This window comes from Acartia tonsa, chromosome 12 (assembly GCF_053477335.1).
Source record: "Acartia tonsa isolate MP-2025a chromosome 12, ASM5347733v1, whole genome shotgun sequence".
Taxonomy (NCBI): domain Eukaryota; kingdom Metazoa; phylum Arthropoda; class Copepoda; order Calanoida; family Acartiidae; genus Acartia; species Acartia tonsa.
This window is the reverse complement of record NC_137271.1, coordinates 43,012,938-43,029,148: the sequence shown is the minus strand read 5'-3', so window position 1 is coordinate 43,029,148 and position 16,211 is coordinate 43,012,938. Positions and strand designations below refer to the sequence as shown.

General features: G+C 31.6%; 1 protein-coding gene across 6 annotated transcripts in view; it reads left to right on the top strand.

The window, feature by feature from the left end:
* The window catches only part of krz (beta-arrestin protein kurtz), a 78,793-nt gene that overhangs the window by 49,140 nt on the left and 13,442 nt on the right, over window positions 1-16,211 (top strand). For 2 of the 6 annotated variants that reach the window (XM_080178546.1, XM_080178544.1), the window contains exons 10-17: window positions 4,316-4,348; window positions 5,488-5,559; window positions 7,550-7,649; window positions 10,519-10,622; window positions 11,126-11,289; window positions 12,013-12,071; window positions 12,667-12,749; window positions 14,613-16,128. In XM_080178546.1, the coding sequence (XP_080034672.1) occupies window positions 4,316-4,348; window positions 5,488-5,559; window positions 7,550-7,649; window positions 10,519-10,622; window positions 11,126-11,289; window positions 12,013-12,071; window positions 12,667-12,749; window positions 14,613-14,654 (657 nt within the window). In that variant the 3' untranslated portion in view covers window positions 14,655-16,128. Of the gene's footprint in view, window positions 1-4,315; window positions 4,349-5,487; window positions 5,560-7,549; window positions 7,650-10,518; window positions 10,623-11,125; window positions 11,290-12,012; window positions 12,072-12,666; window positions 12,750-14,612; window positions 16,139-16,211 lie in introns of all 6 variants that reach the window. The other 4 variants (XM_080178548.1, XM_080178547.1, XM_080178549.1 and 1 more) reach the window with 3 other exon arrangements.

Here is a 16,211-nt window from a genome sequence, read left to right as displayed (position 1 = left end):
ATTTTTAAGTTGTATGCTATGTTAAAAACCTTATTAAAAGATATCTTGAAGATCAATGCCCCGTACGATTTTAACAGAGTATACAACTTAAGAAATCAAAATTCAAAGTTATTATTTTAGCCATTTGTATAATATATAATACAGCTCTAAAAAGATGCATTAATAAATATGCAGCGAAAATGGATTTAAGTTGTATTAGACATTATACAAATGGCTAAAATAATAATTTAAAAATTTTGAATTCTTAAGTTGTATACTCTTTGTTGAAATCTCATTGTCTTCGTTCTATCAATCAATGTCGAAAAAATTGTCGAAAAAACGCGGCATTTTTTAAAACCCCATCTCAGCAATAAAATTTCACCAGAAACATGATGAAGTTTTTCTAAATACTGTAGTCCTTATGTTTCATCAGCTTTTTATATTTCAAGAGATATGAATACATATTTACACAACTTACTAATCCTATATTGGTAGATGATTGATTGTCTTTTTGTATGTCCAGTAAGATCTCAAAAACGGCTCGAACAATGTACATGTTAAAAAAATTATGAAGCTTATTGTCTGTCCATTAATTTTGGGACATTTAAGGGCTATGGAGTGAAATAACAATTAAAGCTTATTCCTTTCTTAAATAAGAACATAGAGGCTAGTGCCGCATTACCTAGTTGGGTATTTGTACCTATATTCTTGACAAAAATGTTGTTTTTTACTTTCTCTTAAAGAACAAAAGCAAAACAGTTTTCTTATTCATCATAAATAGATTATAAAAACATAGGACCACAACTTGTGGTTTTTTGAAGAGCAGAATATTTTTTCTTGATAGATTGTTTAGTAGCAAAACTATTCTTTAGTTAACTTTTTCTTTAATGATATCCCTGTAATTTTCTTTACTACCATTTAAGATAGACTGCTGAAGTTTTTGGTGATTATCCAGTATATAATATACTTGGTATGTCAGTCTATCGGTTGTGCTTCAAAAACATAAATACATGTAAAATTAATTTTAATTTACGTTTGGTGTCCTGTTTGTACCTAAGATTTTTAAAGAATTCCAAAAAGATTTAATTAATGTAAGTTAGACTTAAGTAAGGCGTTTGATACTATGTATTATATATATATTGTTGTTATCCATTTATCTCATATTTCCTAACATTACCATTTGTATATTTGTACTTACAAAAGAGTAGGTAAAGGTTTGAAAACAATTCTTTTTCTCTCTAACCATTAGGGTATAAAACAGGGATAAGTGGTACTTGCATCAGAAAAAAATATATAATACTGTGATTAAAGGGAAGGTGATAATTGTAGAAAAATTGGTTCTTTCTCTCAAACATATTTCTTGATCACTGTACCGCTCTACCCAACCCTCAGTTAATTAAATTTTTGATAAGGTGGGGGGTGGTGCTCTAATACCTTGTCCCACGGGGTACTGGCCTTTTATAAAATATTAATTGTATGCAGAGAATACTTTCTTTCTTCCACAAACCATCCCTTTCTCCCTGGTCTGTAGAATATGATTTGTATGCAGGGAATACCTTCTTTCTTCCACAAACCATCCCTTTCTCCCTGGTCTGTAGAATATGATTTGTATGCAGGGAATACCTCTTTTCTTCCACAAACCATCCCTTCCTCCCTGGTCTGTAGAATATGATTTGTATGCAGGGAATAACTCTTTTCTTCCACAAACCACCCCTTCCTCCCTGGTCTGTAGAATATGATTTGTATGCAGGGAATAACTCTTTTCTTCCACAAACCATCCTGCAGTTGGATAATATCCTACTTACAACATTTGTATGTGGTAAAAAGCCCCATATCCTCTCTTTAGTATGTTTCTTTCCTAATTTTCAAGATAAATTTCTATATACATACTTTATATATTTACATACTATTTACTTTAATGAAATAGAGAAAAAATTAAAGAAATTCAGTATCATTTAAAACCTAAAAGTAAATTTAATTTGTTAATCTCTGTGTTTGTGTTGATATTAATAATAAAAAGGGGTTCTTTAGAAACTCAAAAATCGAGCTTAGTTCAAAATAGGTAATTTTTAATAGATCTGATAGTCAAAGGACTGCAAATTACACTGTTACTCAAATGACCACATTATCTTGGATCAAAATTTTTTGATACCTAATTCATTTAAAATTTAATGGTAAGTTACTAACTAGAAGTGCTCAACTTTTCAACCAATAATTTTACTCTTCAGCAGGGGTTATTATGTGTTTCATTATTTTGATCTATTATCTCTGATTTAACAGTTCTAGAGATCTAAAGTACAAAGGAAAATACACAGTAAGATTGTTACCTAACCCCCCTAAGAATGCATTTCTTAATAACATTGGATCATACCCAATTTAATTTTGATGGATCAGACCTGACTGGAATCACAATAAATCCTATAAATCTTGTCAAAACTTTCATTACACCGATTATTCATATTTTTCTCTCGTATCTATCTTTCTATCAATTTTACAATGTTTGATTATGAAATTTGAGTTTACTTTTGGCTTTTAGTAAATTGAAATTAAGGAGAGGGGTATTTTTTTCCTAGGACTTTTGACTATCCCTTAGCTACCTAATTCCAAGTATAACCTAATCCAACCTGACATAAAGGGAACAAGAATGACAACATCCATAAAAGCGAATCACTAAAACGTTAGGACAAACGGACATTATCATTTGTATAGTGTCAAGACTGAATAATCAGAATATGATTGTATAAGAGTCAAAGCAAAATTGTAAGTAAATTTGTTAAAAAAAATTGCTTGATACAGGATAATGTTTATGGACATACTTACATTTTTAGGACTTGATTATAGAGTTGCATTGCTTATAACATTATACTTTGTTGTCCCAGGAATCAGTAAACCAAAAATCAGATCAATCGGATGATAAGATCATATAAAAATTTGTTGTTACAAAAATTAAAAAAATAACATGTTATTATCGAGTTGCTACGCTTTCTAAACCTTACCTAACTACTAAAAGTCTAAAGGAATCACCATGCAAAGTTTGAAATCGATAGGACAATTCTAACATGCCTAAATTAACGAAAAAATCTATCCGTTACAGACGTACGGACGGACTGACCCTAATTATAGAAAAGCTTTGCTTTTAAAAACAATTAAACAACAACAAGGTACTTAACGTCACGTAATGATGTTATAGGGTTAGGTGTCTATTATTTTTTTACAGGAGATATTTGTCTAAACTGAAGATATTATCCTTCTCATAGATTTAATAAAATACTTCAATCCATGGCTATGCCTATAACAATTTTGTTGTACTTGTTTGTGGAAGTATGTAGGAGGAAATATTTTCATACCAGCGGAAGAAATAACTAATAAATCTTGTGTTTGGATTACTAACTTTCCTACAAGACACCAATATACTCAATATATTTGTTTTTGCTTGTTTTAATATTTTAACAAAATTATTTTTACAAGAATTTTGAGGAAACAGGCATTTTTGGCATTGTTCGACAGGTATTGTAAATAAATCATTGAATATGATATTATAGTTTTTTTTCAAAATAAATAGAATACGTCAGAAAAACAACAAGTTTGTTTAAATTGGTCTGCTAGACAAACAGACTTTTTAAAAGAAAAGCTGCACATTTGAAAAATAAATGTAAACAGATTGGATTTTTGTGTTAGAAAGAGCTGTAAATTATTTTTAAAAGCGAAGCTTTTCTATAATTAGGTACGGTCCGTCCGTCCGGAACGGATAGATATAATAATCCGATTGACCTGAATTTTGGAAACTGATTCCTAGGACAACAAAGTACAATGTTATAAGCAAAGCATCTATATAATCAATTCCAAAAAGTATGTCCTTATTTATTGTATTGTCCTGTATTTAAGCAGTTTTTCAACGAATTTATTTACAATTTTTTTTTTTACTTTTATACCTACATTTATATTCTAATTATCAAGTTCTGACACTCTACAAGTATTAATGTTCGTTTGTCTTACCATTTCAGAGCTTTGCTTTATGGATGTTTTCATCCTTATTTTTCAATCAATGCTTCAGATTTTATTCTTTTTATACAGCCTAGTTTCAAATGTCAACGAACTCGAGATAAATTAAATTCTTTTAACAGCTTTTTTCTGCTGTAAAATAATAATTATGTTTTGTCTTTTTGGGAATTTTGTTTTTAATGAAATAGTAGTTCTATAGGATAGTTAGAAAATACATATTTTGGGAAAAGGTATTCTTGGATTCTGCTCCTTTATTCTTTTTTTCTTGAACATATTTTGATTTAGAATTAAAGAAGAAAGTTGGAATTAATTTTAACTTTTCCTTTATTTTCAGAATAACTCGAACAAAGCTGTGAAGAAAATTAAGGTAAGGAAAATTTGGGCGGTTTCCCTCTAAGTGCATAGGAGAGCACAGAACCGCCCCCTTCCTTATTTTGTGTAGGTTAGGTTAGGTATTATTGAGTACCGGATAGCCTCGCAGGGTCAGGACACCTTAGGTATAGGTCCCGAATAATACTACCTCCTTGATTTTTAATTTAATTTTTAAAAAACAAAAAAGGTGGGGCCTAGTTCTTAGCTCGCTAGTCACTTGGAGGGAAAGGCCCTGAAAGTTGACAAATGTCTCATTTTTTTATGCAAACTCAACTCCCCCGGACCGGGGAGGGAGAGGACATTGTAAAGTATACTTGTATCCAAAGTTTGAAAAGCATGGTCCTTCATTGATTGGCTAAAAAACCTTGGGTACTTTCATTAAATGCTGATTGCTACTTTCAAACTAATAGTATTAATCATTCAACTAATAAATTAAATCTAAAGACGGGGTAAATTTGTTTATCTTTATTGTGGATGTACATTAATTTTTCCCCGATTTAGATCAATGCCCGTCTATCATACCTTTAAACGAGATTTTAAGTGTTTTTATTGTTCCTCTTCAAAATAAGAGATTTTAGCAGAAAAAGTTTTTTCAGATACTTTTGACAAATATTATAATTTTTTGAAATAGAAAAGGAAAAATTGTCTCTAATGTAGTTTCTCTTAAAAGATTTATTTTTTAAAGAGGTATTTTGGAGAATTGGTGATGGATTGATTTTGGTTAGTTGTGGTTAGAACATTTTTTACATGCAGACCAGGGAGAGAGTTAAAAAATTTTGGGAACTTTTATTAAAACTTTGGTTTATAAATCTTCAAAATTTGGAAATACACAGCAATTTATTGTGCAATGTCTTATCCCTTGAGACCCCTGCATCAAAACGTAACAGAAGAATGTAAACAAAAAATGTTGGGTATAGTCCCTTTCGTGGCAACGCCCCTTAAGAGGCGATTCGTCGTATTTTCAAAATGGCTTTTGATAGGTTAGGTTAGTTTATATTGGGTTAGGTAATTGCCCCGCAGGGGGCTAGAAATAGAAGAAAAGCTACTATGAAAATACGATGAAACGCCTCTTAAGAGGCGTTGCCACGAAAGAGACTATACCCAAAATGTTAAAGTAAACTTTCTTCTTTTAAGGTGTCAGTCCGTCAATTTGCAGACATTTGTCTTTTCTCTACAGCACAGTACAAATGTTGTGTGGACGAAAAGGTAATTATCTATCTATTTATTTACTTAATTATCTTTCTATCTATCTAGTCTTAATATACATCTATCTATCTTGCTATCTATCTATATTTCTTTCTGCGTAGATAGCATTCTATCTAACTAACTATCTAATTATCTACTTTGGTAACTATACTAACTATAGATTATCTTCAAAAATCTATTAACTTCAAAGGCTCTCATCTGCCAAACGGCTGAACGTAAATCATATGTTATGCACGCACATCGTTACAAGCGATATGAGAAGGCCTAAAAATAATCTGGAAAGGCCTTCCTAAAATTCTTTCGGCCGATTGGTCGCTAGCAACATTTAAAGTTCACAGATTATTGGAGATAATCGATCTCAGGTCCATTTTACCGTAAACTGCACCTGATCCAACTTTTTTCTTTTAACGTATTTCTTATCTTTAATTTTTTAGTAAAAATCTATTAAATATTACCTAATCTTACTATTTATAATTTTTCTTACATCAAATTATGACATTTTTATACCTTAGGTAATCTTTTAATAATCCATTTTAATCTTTGGTTCTACAAGATTTAAACATTGTTCTATAGTGAAGCTTCTCTTTAAGTCGGCTATGTATTGTCCGTACACACGTAAGACCAGACTGGTAGAAAACACAGAAAAAAACGTACATACATACTTAATCCGTGCCTCATATTGCTTGATTATTTGTTATTATTATTCACTTATTATACAAATTAATAAACCATAATTATTTTAATATCAAATCTTTCAAATCCCTCTTCTTTTTAAAATTTTTGACGTTAATTTTAATTTTATCTAATTTTAACTATTAAGTCAGTAAATTGAAGGAGATCAAATCTTTGTATGAAATTTCTTTTCCATCTAAACTTAGTTTATATCAAACTTTCTATAACCTGCGGTTGTAGCTTATTCAAAAAATGCATGTGTATAGAATATAGATGTATAATTCAGAAAACAACCTGGCCCAAGTTTTTTATACCCTCTTTCGCCTACTAGAAAATTGTTTTTTTTTTTGTAGAGACTGCTGGGTTTATATTTCCGACTCTACCGGCTGATTTAAAAGACCCAATACAAGATCTGGACGTGGTCCCCGCTTTGTTGATATAGTTACATAAAGCTCACGCCCCCTCTATTCCTTTACTTAAATAGGTTATCTATAGTTCACACTTTCATACCTATAAGGGGGGGGGGGTAATGCAACCATCTCGTAATCAATGTATAAATGGCACTCAGAATTCGAATTTCGATCTGAAATTTTGCATGAGTAATCCTTGGTAGGTCTATTTTCCCTAAATCGAACAAAAAGTTGAAAAAGTAACAGCTAACGGCTCAGCCGTTTAGCCGTTTTTTTTGGCTATTTTTAGGGCAAATCTGTCAAAAATTACGTAGAAATCAACATTTTAAAACATATTCATTCTTTAAATCATGTGAAATGATACAAAAAAATATTTTTTTAGATTTCTAGTACCAGCATCTACCGGCTAGAATCGTTTAAAAACTTTTTGGATAGGAAAGAGCATTATGTGGAGAGAGGTTTCGTGATTTATTTCCATAGAAAAAAGCCAAAAAATTACTAAGCGGCTGAGTTGCCAGCCGTTAGCCGTTACTTTTCCAACTTTTTGTTCGATTTAGGGAAAATAGACCTACCAAGGATTACTCATGCAAAATTTTATATCGAAATTCGAATTCTAAGTGCCATTTATACATTGATTACGAGATGGTTGCATTAAACCCCCCCCCCCTTTTGTCTGATTGTTTTAATATTGTGTTTCTATTGGTCCAATTTATAAGAGTGTTCATCTATACATTTTATATTTATTGCCTTCACTGTTAAACAAGTGCTGCACAATTAGGACTTCAAGAATATAGTGATGTAATTCATTAACACTAAACTACACTTAGTTATCTATCTAGTAGTCTGAAAAAGGGTTCCCGCTGGGGTCTGGTTCCACTCTGAGCAAAGTATATGAATTATCTATCTAGGAGTCTGAAGAAGGGTTCCCGCTGGGGTCTGGTTCCACCCTGAGCAAAGTATATGAATTGAAACCTCTGCTGTCGAACAACAAGGATAAATGGGGCTTAGGTAAACTTTTTTTGTCGTGAGTAAAAAAATATTTATTAGGTACTTTTTTCCAGTATGGCTTCGAAACTTATTGATATCTGCTGGATTAAAACCTGTTCAATGCCAAAATGAAAAACTATGTATCGTATCGTATTATACCTCCATTAGAATTTAATAACAGTTTTGTTATACAAAGCCTTCAGCCCCGCGGGGCTAACTAAACTGGTTTTGATCTTATAATCTTTTATTTCAATATCAGCGGAAAGCTGTCTATAATTTGATGCGAGAAATAACTAATACAGTTTTTTTTCTATATTTAATTCAATTGTGACTCGTAATTTCTGTTTTTTAAATATATTTTAGATGTCTTTGATATCTTTATACCGGATTTACACAGAAAGCACCCACTCCTCCTCACAGTGTTCTGCATTCATAATTTTGATTTATTATTGGTCCTTAGGAACTAAGGGATGAAGGGGACTATAAACTTAAAATTATGATGGTATCCAAAGTAGGATTGGCAATCCGTATCCGGAATCCGCCCAATTTTGGAAACCGAATCCAGAATCCGTTTTTTAATAGCGGATTCGGATTCTTAATTGGTAGGCTAAAATTAGCGCCCTGGGTTTTTTCTTTCAACTCCGCCTTTTGAAGGCAAAGATTATCATCATTATATATAAAATCTGGTTCGATTCTCGGAATTGAATTATAGAGAACACCAAGAACATTTTTTTTTTATTACATTTGTAGAACTTATTTTTTTTATTTTGTAAAAAAGCCACTTCAAATATTGCTAGAATCCGGAATCCGCCTTTTTTTTGGACGGATTCTTGTAAGAATCCGAATCCGGTCAAAGGAAAATTGACGGATTGCCATCCCTAGTTTAAACTTTAAATGAATGGTTTTTATGAAAAAGTTTAACGTTTCTTTATTATTTTTTAAACAATAGGTAGGTATAAAAACCTTTCTAGGAATTTAGTTTTATAATCTTTTCTTTATAAATAAGTTTTAAATTTTCAATATAATTTTAAAAAAGAATAAACATGATTAGAATTAGCTCAGCCACTATACAATATACAATCTTAAATATTTAATTTTCTTTGATAATCCCTATATTGAAGTTTAATGTGCTTTGATAAATTGACTATCGTGAAACATGGCACCCCTCTTCAGTCTAAATGACAGAAATTGTTGAATTTGAAGTTTGTAAAAAAAAAATATGGGATATAGTCCCTTTCGTGACAACAACTCTTAAGGAGAGAGTTTCTTCGTATTTTCAGAGCAGCTTTTCTCCTATTTCTAGCCCCTGCGGGGGGCTCTAATCCTGCGAACTTAACTTAACCTTAAATAACCTATAAAAAGCTATTGTGAAAATACAACGAAACGCCCCTTAAGAGGATCTATACCCAAATAATGTATAATGTTTTACTGTATATTGTCCTTTTAATGCTACGCTACTATTCTGTGCTATTTTACATCCTAATTGTTCTTGTTTAATATTTAATACCAAGAACACTTATATCAGTATTTAGCAAAGCATTTGAAGCAAACATTAAGGATAATTATGGGGTTATCAACAGATCTATAGTATAGGACCTCTTTCGTCTGCTTCTAAACTATTTTCTGCTACTTGGCTGTGGTTATATAAGCTACACCATTGGTTGATTTTTTAATGACCCAATAGAAAGGTGGTTGCGATGGGGAGATACATTTATTTAATCCTTTCTCCCTCTAGTGTTTTTTTCTATTGGGTTATCATAGGGAATCTTGAAGATGCGATCTCTTTTTATGATTGACAAAATTACCCCTTATGTATGTAAAAATTATTGGAAAAGGTCGAACACTAAATTTGTTCAACCAAATTAAAATTATATACTAACCCCTTGAATTTAAGTTTTTAAAAAATAGTCGTACGACCATAACCAAATTATAAAATACCTACGCCTATAAGTACTCAGGGAGGGAGGGGACAATGGTCTGTGTCTTACACTAGTCCCAAAATAACGTTTTCTTATTCGTTGGCTTAACATCTTTGGATTTATTGAATTTTGATTGGTTTTGTTCATTAAGCTGAGTGTCCAATCGTTTCAACCACTAATTGAAAACTGCAGAAGTTGTAATTTTTGTAATTGGGGATGTACATCAATTTATTGGCCATTGTCTTATTCCTTTAGATCCCTGTCAATAATGGATTGTTTCTTTGTGAAAGGTTTAATTGTTTTCACTTTAACAAAACATTTATTATTAAAAATCATTGATATTATGATATTGCATTTTTTATAAGCTTACACTTGAAAGATTTTCTTTTAATTTAGATTCTTTTCAATATTAGTAGCAGGGGTAAGGTAGGAGGGATCTAAAAGGATAAGACAATGGCCAATAAATTGATGTACATCCCCAATGATGATACACAAAATTACCCTTTCAGTAGATTAAAATTAGTGGTTGAAACGTTTAAATGCTTAATGATACAATATCAATATTCACTTAAGTCCCCAAAGTTGTTAAGCCAACGAATAAGAAAACGTTATTATAAAACTTTGGGAACTTGTGCAAAAAACAGCCAATTGCCCTCTCTCTCTGGAAAGGTAGGCAAAAGATGAAATAGTTTAAAGATAACATTATCGCTAATCCAAAATTATTGATCCGAATGAGTTCTTCATCAAACAAAGTCCAACCTCTAACCATAAATAAAGAGAAAGTAACGTTTAGAAGTTAAGGTTCTGGGGAAGGAGGCGAGGATAATCAGAGGAGATTACATCTGGCTTTAATTTAAGTATTAGGATCGGTTTTTAGGTTATTTTTCAATCTTTGGATAAATATCTCTTAAATGCTAGTGGGCGCAGCAACTATTCAATACTAAACCATTTATTGATATTTATTATTTCAGCTCTGGATGGACAATTAAAACACGAGGACACAAACTTGGCGTCTAGCACCCTCATACCTGATCCTACTACCAAGGAAAACCTTGGTATCATTGTTCAGTATAAGGTACCTAAAGTTTTATAAACAGATTATTAGTTGGCATAAAAACTTTTTGACTTTTCTAAAAGAGGAATTGGTTGGCTTAAACTAGAAGTGTCCAAACATTTCAGCCATTAATTTTAATTCACAGAAGGGGTAAAACCTTGGTATCATTGTTCAGTATAAGGTAATGGCCCAGTGGCGTGCACAGACATTTGCCGGGTGGGGTGGGTTGGGTTCCCAATTTAAATTTTTAGGGTGGTGTTCCCCTTCCGCAACTTTAGTACCTATCCATTGATATGTGTTTTGTTACATTATATTTGTCTAGGAAAAATCAAAGACGACATTTAATATTTGATAGTGCGCGCATGCCACTGACGTTTTAGAGATAAAGATTTATTGATTGATTAGTTATTGTCGTCGTTATTTGGATATGTAAACTGATAGTGTAGCCTTTAGTTGTGAACTACAATAAATTTTTTATCCATCTATGTTCTCTTTTCCAACTAATAAACTATCTATCTATCTAGGTGAAGGTAAAGTTATACCTGGGGCCTCTTGCTGGCGAGTTGTCAGCGGAGCTGCCCTTCACCCTGATGCACCCGAAGCCGGAGCCTGACCCGGACAACATGCCGGCCACCAGCAACCATCACACAATTACCAACAACAAAAGCACTGATAAAAATTCTTCTAGGTCAGTGCCGACATATTTTAATACTCTGTTCTTTTTAAGAAGACTTTAATGACACTAGATGGGGGGGGGGGGGTCTACCATCCACTCATAATTTTATTTTTAAAAGTGAAAAGTAAAAAATCGAGGGACGATCGTCTTGGGAGGAGGGTGGTCGTACTCTCAACTAAAATGGTAATAAACCTTCTATTGGACTATTAGAAGCTTCACTCTAAATTATAACCATATCGAACCTGCGGTTATTGAGATCTTAAGCTGCAGACAGTCAAGCATCATGTTACTTTTATATTAGGAATCGTACTCTTACTATGTAATTTAATTATATCTTATCAGATGAAAAGACATTAATTTGATTTGACAGATGTCAATTATTTTCTGAAGCTTATAAAACATGGTGTTACTTATTTATAAAACTAAAAAGCAAAACCAATCCAGAACAGAGGTGGATTCTTAAAATTGTTTTCGTGATAAATCCACCAAAATCACATTAAAAATCTACAAAAAAAAAATTATAGAAGGGTTATGAACATAAGATTTTATTTAATTTTTGTAGATTTTTTATGTGATTTTGGAGGATTTTTCACGACAACAATTTTGCCCCACTAAGCGATTAGTGGAGCAAAAAATTTTAAGAATCCACCTCAGAATTTTTTGAACAAAAAAATACCTGCTTAATAGGATTGATCAGAAAAATCCAATGACGTAAATATATTTTGTTTGTTTTAGTCTTCAGCCAGGCCCAGATGGAGATACTGCTGGCAATCTTTTATCCAGTGATGTTCCAGGTAGAGTAGTTGGTATCAGGGGTGTATATTCTGCGAAATTGGCCCTGCTAAAAAGGGGGAGGTGGAATAAAAAATATGTGGTTGGAAGGGGGGGGATAATAAGAATAAAATAAAGAGAGCTTTGAAAATATTTTTCCCCTTTGTCGCTGGAAAATTTAGGAGGGGATAAAATAAAAAATTTTGCAGCAGGGGATAAAAAATGAATCTTGTGTAGAATATACACCCCTAGTTGGCATAGATATATTCCCCTAGATAGAATTTCTTCAAGCTAAGCTTTGGATGCTTTCCCTTAAAGTGCCTAACGATCTCTAAAACCCATACCTTGCTTTTGAGATATATTAAAAGTAAGGGGAGGTGGCCTTATTTTACTCAATCTAGACGACCACTGCACAGACAAACATATTTTTCTGCTCATTTAATGAAAACAAGGTTAGGCTAAGTAAAAATTTTAGATTTCTACAACGTTAAAGCCTATTACTTTTGTGGATAGGTAGACAATGTTGTTTCAATTTCTTACTACTTTTAGTAAAAACCAACCTGGTAGAATAAACAAATCTATCCAACCTTAATGACTCACATATCTTATTACTTTTAGTTGATACGAACCTGATAGAACTTGATACGGATGACAATGCTACGACAGTATACGCTGAAAATGATGATGATTTAATATTTGAGGTAAAAATAATTAACAACTGTGGATTTTCAGGGATAGGACAATTGTCGATGAATTGATGACAACTATGATAAACAAAATTACCACTTTTGTATATTGAATTTTGTGGTGACTTTTATTTCAGTTTTTAAAACGTGCTTAAACGCTTTGGTTACCAGCATAATTTACTTTCTACTGTCCAATCCCTCCCATGGTATATTCTTGATGGGTTGGTACAAACTTTTCCATCAAAAGTTTTAATCTATAAAAGGGTTAATTCTCCTTTGTCGTCCATTGTCGCATCCCATAAGATTCACATAACAATAAGACAATAATGTTTAAGTATACCTGTATAATCCAGTCAACTACCTGACCCAAGTGTTTGAGACCATTTTCGTCTGCTAGCAATTTTTTTACTGTTATGTATTTCTCGGCTGTGTGTATATCTCCGACGATATTTGATGATTTCAAAGATCCAATAAAATATCGGAACAGGGTCCCCGCCCTGTGGGCAGTGTTACATATAGCCCATGAATCCTCCATTCTTTTTTCTTTAATCTTATATCTACTTGAATATAAGCTATTAAACGCTTTACTTATGTCTAAAGTACATTAATCTAGGGATAGGGAAAATTTTTACGGGGAAGATACTCTATGACAAATCAGGATAAGATTTTAATCATATGCAAATATATGTTAAATTTTGTACAGAAAATTCCTAAATATTATCAAAATAAAGCATTATCAAATTTTTATCAAATATAAAAATTTTTTATAAGGATTTTCTTTTGCAAAAATTAATCTGGTATTGTTATTAAGATAATATTACGGTAAAATCCTTTTTATTTGCTAGTATAATAATCTCCCCTTACCCCCACCCCACACCCGAACAAGATAAACTGTGTATGCATTAGTCTGTAGCTGTTGTGTGTGTGTGTTCTACGAGATAAAATTTAATGTAACGTACTACGGATAAATATAAATTCTAGAGTAGCTGCACCGCTTTAAACTTGTAATCTTAAGGGATAAAACCATGGACGATGATGTGACTTAAATCCCAAATGATGTACAAACAGAATTACCCACTCTGTAAATTGATTAATCTTATTGGTGGAAAAGTTTGAACACTGCTAGTTTGGAGCTACTAATCAAGGGGAATAGTGGTGATCAATTAGCGATTAAAGGAATAGATCTTATAGATAATATTACTTAATACGTCATGCAATATTAAGTAAATAAACAGAAAAAATATTTCATTAGATTTTTTATAGAGATTAATAAATGTAAAGTCTTTAAAACAAGAAATACAATATTCATAATTATTGATAATTTTGAATTAAACGGACCATTATATCAAAATGGATTTATCAAACAGATCATTAGTATGAATGTATATACAGATAACTACCTCCCCAGCTTTTTCAATGACCTTTATTGTCTGCTAGCAAATTGTTTTCTGCTACTTGGCAGTATTAATATTCTCGTTACCTTTGGTTGATTTTCAAGGACCCAATTGAGAGTCAGCACAAGGTCATTGGGATAGGGAAATACAGTCATTTAACCCTTTCTCCCTCTAGTGTTTTACAATATTTATTACCTATTTCTTGGGTCTTAAAGCATATTATCATGTACTCTATTGAAGTGATACTTGTAGCTGGCTAAAATAACGATCCACTCTTTTTACCGCATTCCCTCCCCTCCAACTGGATGAACGATCTGACCAAAAAATGATGGTGATGTTATCAACCTTATTTTTCTGTCATAATATCCACATATATTCTATATCCATTTATATCAATTACGATTACTATTACACAACCTGCTTTCTTTAACAGCCCATTGCATGGGTCCAGTGGTTTTAGAGATTAATCTTTCCTATCTTTCAGGATTTTGCACGGCTACGGTTAAAAGGCGAGACAGAGGCGTAAAAAATCCACCATCCAACACTGAACCCCCAAAATTACCTCCCTTCTACGCCCTTCTAAGTTTTATTCACCAGGAAACTCTCCAAACCAGTCCAGAGAAAAAGAAAAAACACAGTCGAAAATTTTGAAAGATTTTTTCAAAACATTTTCACGGATTTTTCAAAAATGTCATTATTGTTGGTACTAACTTAGTACTTATTGTTTTGGTGGTTGGGACTTTTTGTTCAAAACCTTTCTGCTTTTAATCAAATGACTATGCTTTTGCTTTCTTATATTGTTATGAAAAAAAAATGAAAATAGTTTGCATTTTAAAGTCCCCCTTTTTTGTTACCTAAACAATATCATAATTTAATTTTAGCATAATTTTTAAAATAGGCAGTAATTCACTCAAGATGAAAATTAGGGCTTTTATTTTGTTTTAACAGTGCATAATATTATCATTAAAAGCTTTAATATTAATTTTTTTTAAATTTAAAATTATTATGTTTGTCAAGTTTAATTGTGTACAAGTCCTATCTCGTTCTTAAATGTGATGTTTTGTTCGCTGTATTCATTTGTTGGTTACCTGGAGCGTAGCTGCTCTATAATTTAGATGTCTGTTAAAAGTGTAGTTCGCCCTACTAATCTTAGTGCTTATTGCTGCGCCACTCATGGACATATATGTCTTTGTTAACTTATGATAGGATTGAAAAAAAAACATTTTAATTCAAATAATAGAATTTTTTTTTATTACCTACTAAAATAAGAAATTGATGTGCCTAAAAAATGATATAATATAACATATAACAAAAAGTTTTTACCTATCAACATTTTTTATTGGATTTCAATAAAATACTTAAGTTCAAATTTCATAACTTTTCCTTCTAGTTTTTAGATATTAGAAAAGTATTTTTCATCAACATGTTAAAGGTTATTTTTACATTTAAAGGTTATACCTGCGAGAATGATAACTTTTATAAGTAGCGCAAAAAAATCAAGTGATAGTTGCATGAAGTGCATTTCAGAAAATCAGAAGTTACAAGTATACCATCAAACATATATGATTTTTAATTACAATAATTACTAACAAACAATTAGGCACCACTACAATAGTTATCATGCTGTTTTTGTGTAAATAGGACAGTCATTTAGGTTGCATTGCATATATCCAAAAAATATGATAGTTAAGTCTTGATGTTTTTAAAACTATATAACAGAAAAAAATAAGCAGTTCACAAAAATCAAGTTTAAATGTACTTCATGCTACTACCCCTTTAATAAGGACGCTAAAGCTATGGAGTAACTAGCTGCTATGATTAAACAGCTGCTTTTAAATGCTTGCTTAATCATTTCATATTATGTTTAACTTTGTTAATTAAAAAACAAACCCAATGAACTGATAACTAACATAGCAGCTTATTTTTCACATTTATACTTTCTTTCACATTTAGTGTTAAAATCAAATGAATTTACTAAAACCTTTACCTAATCTAACACTGTTAAAAATAGTTCTTTTTTTGAAATTTATACATAATATTTGTTTGTGAATTATACCTATATAATTTAGTAAATATTTGGTAC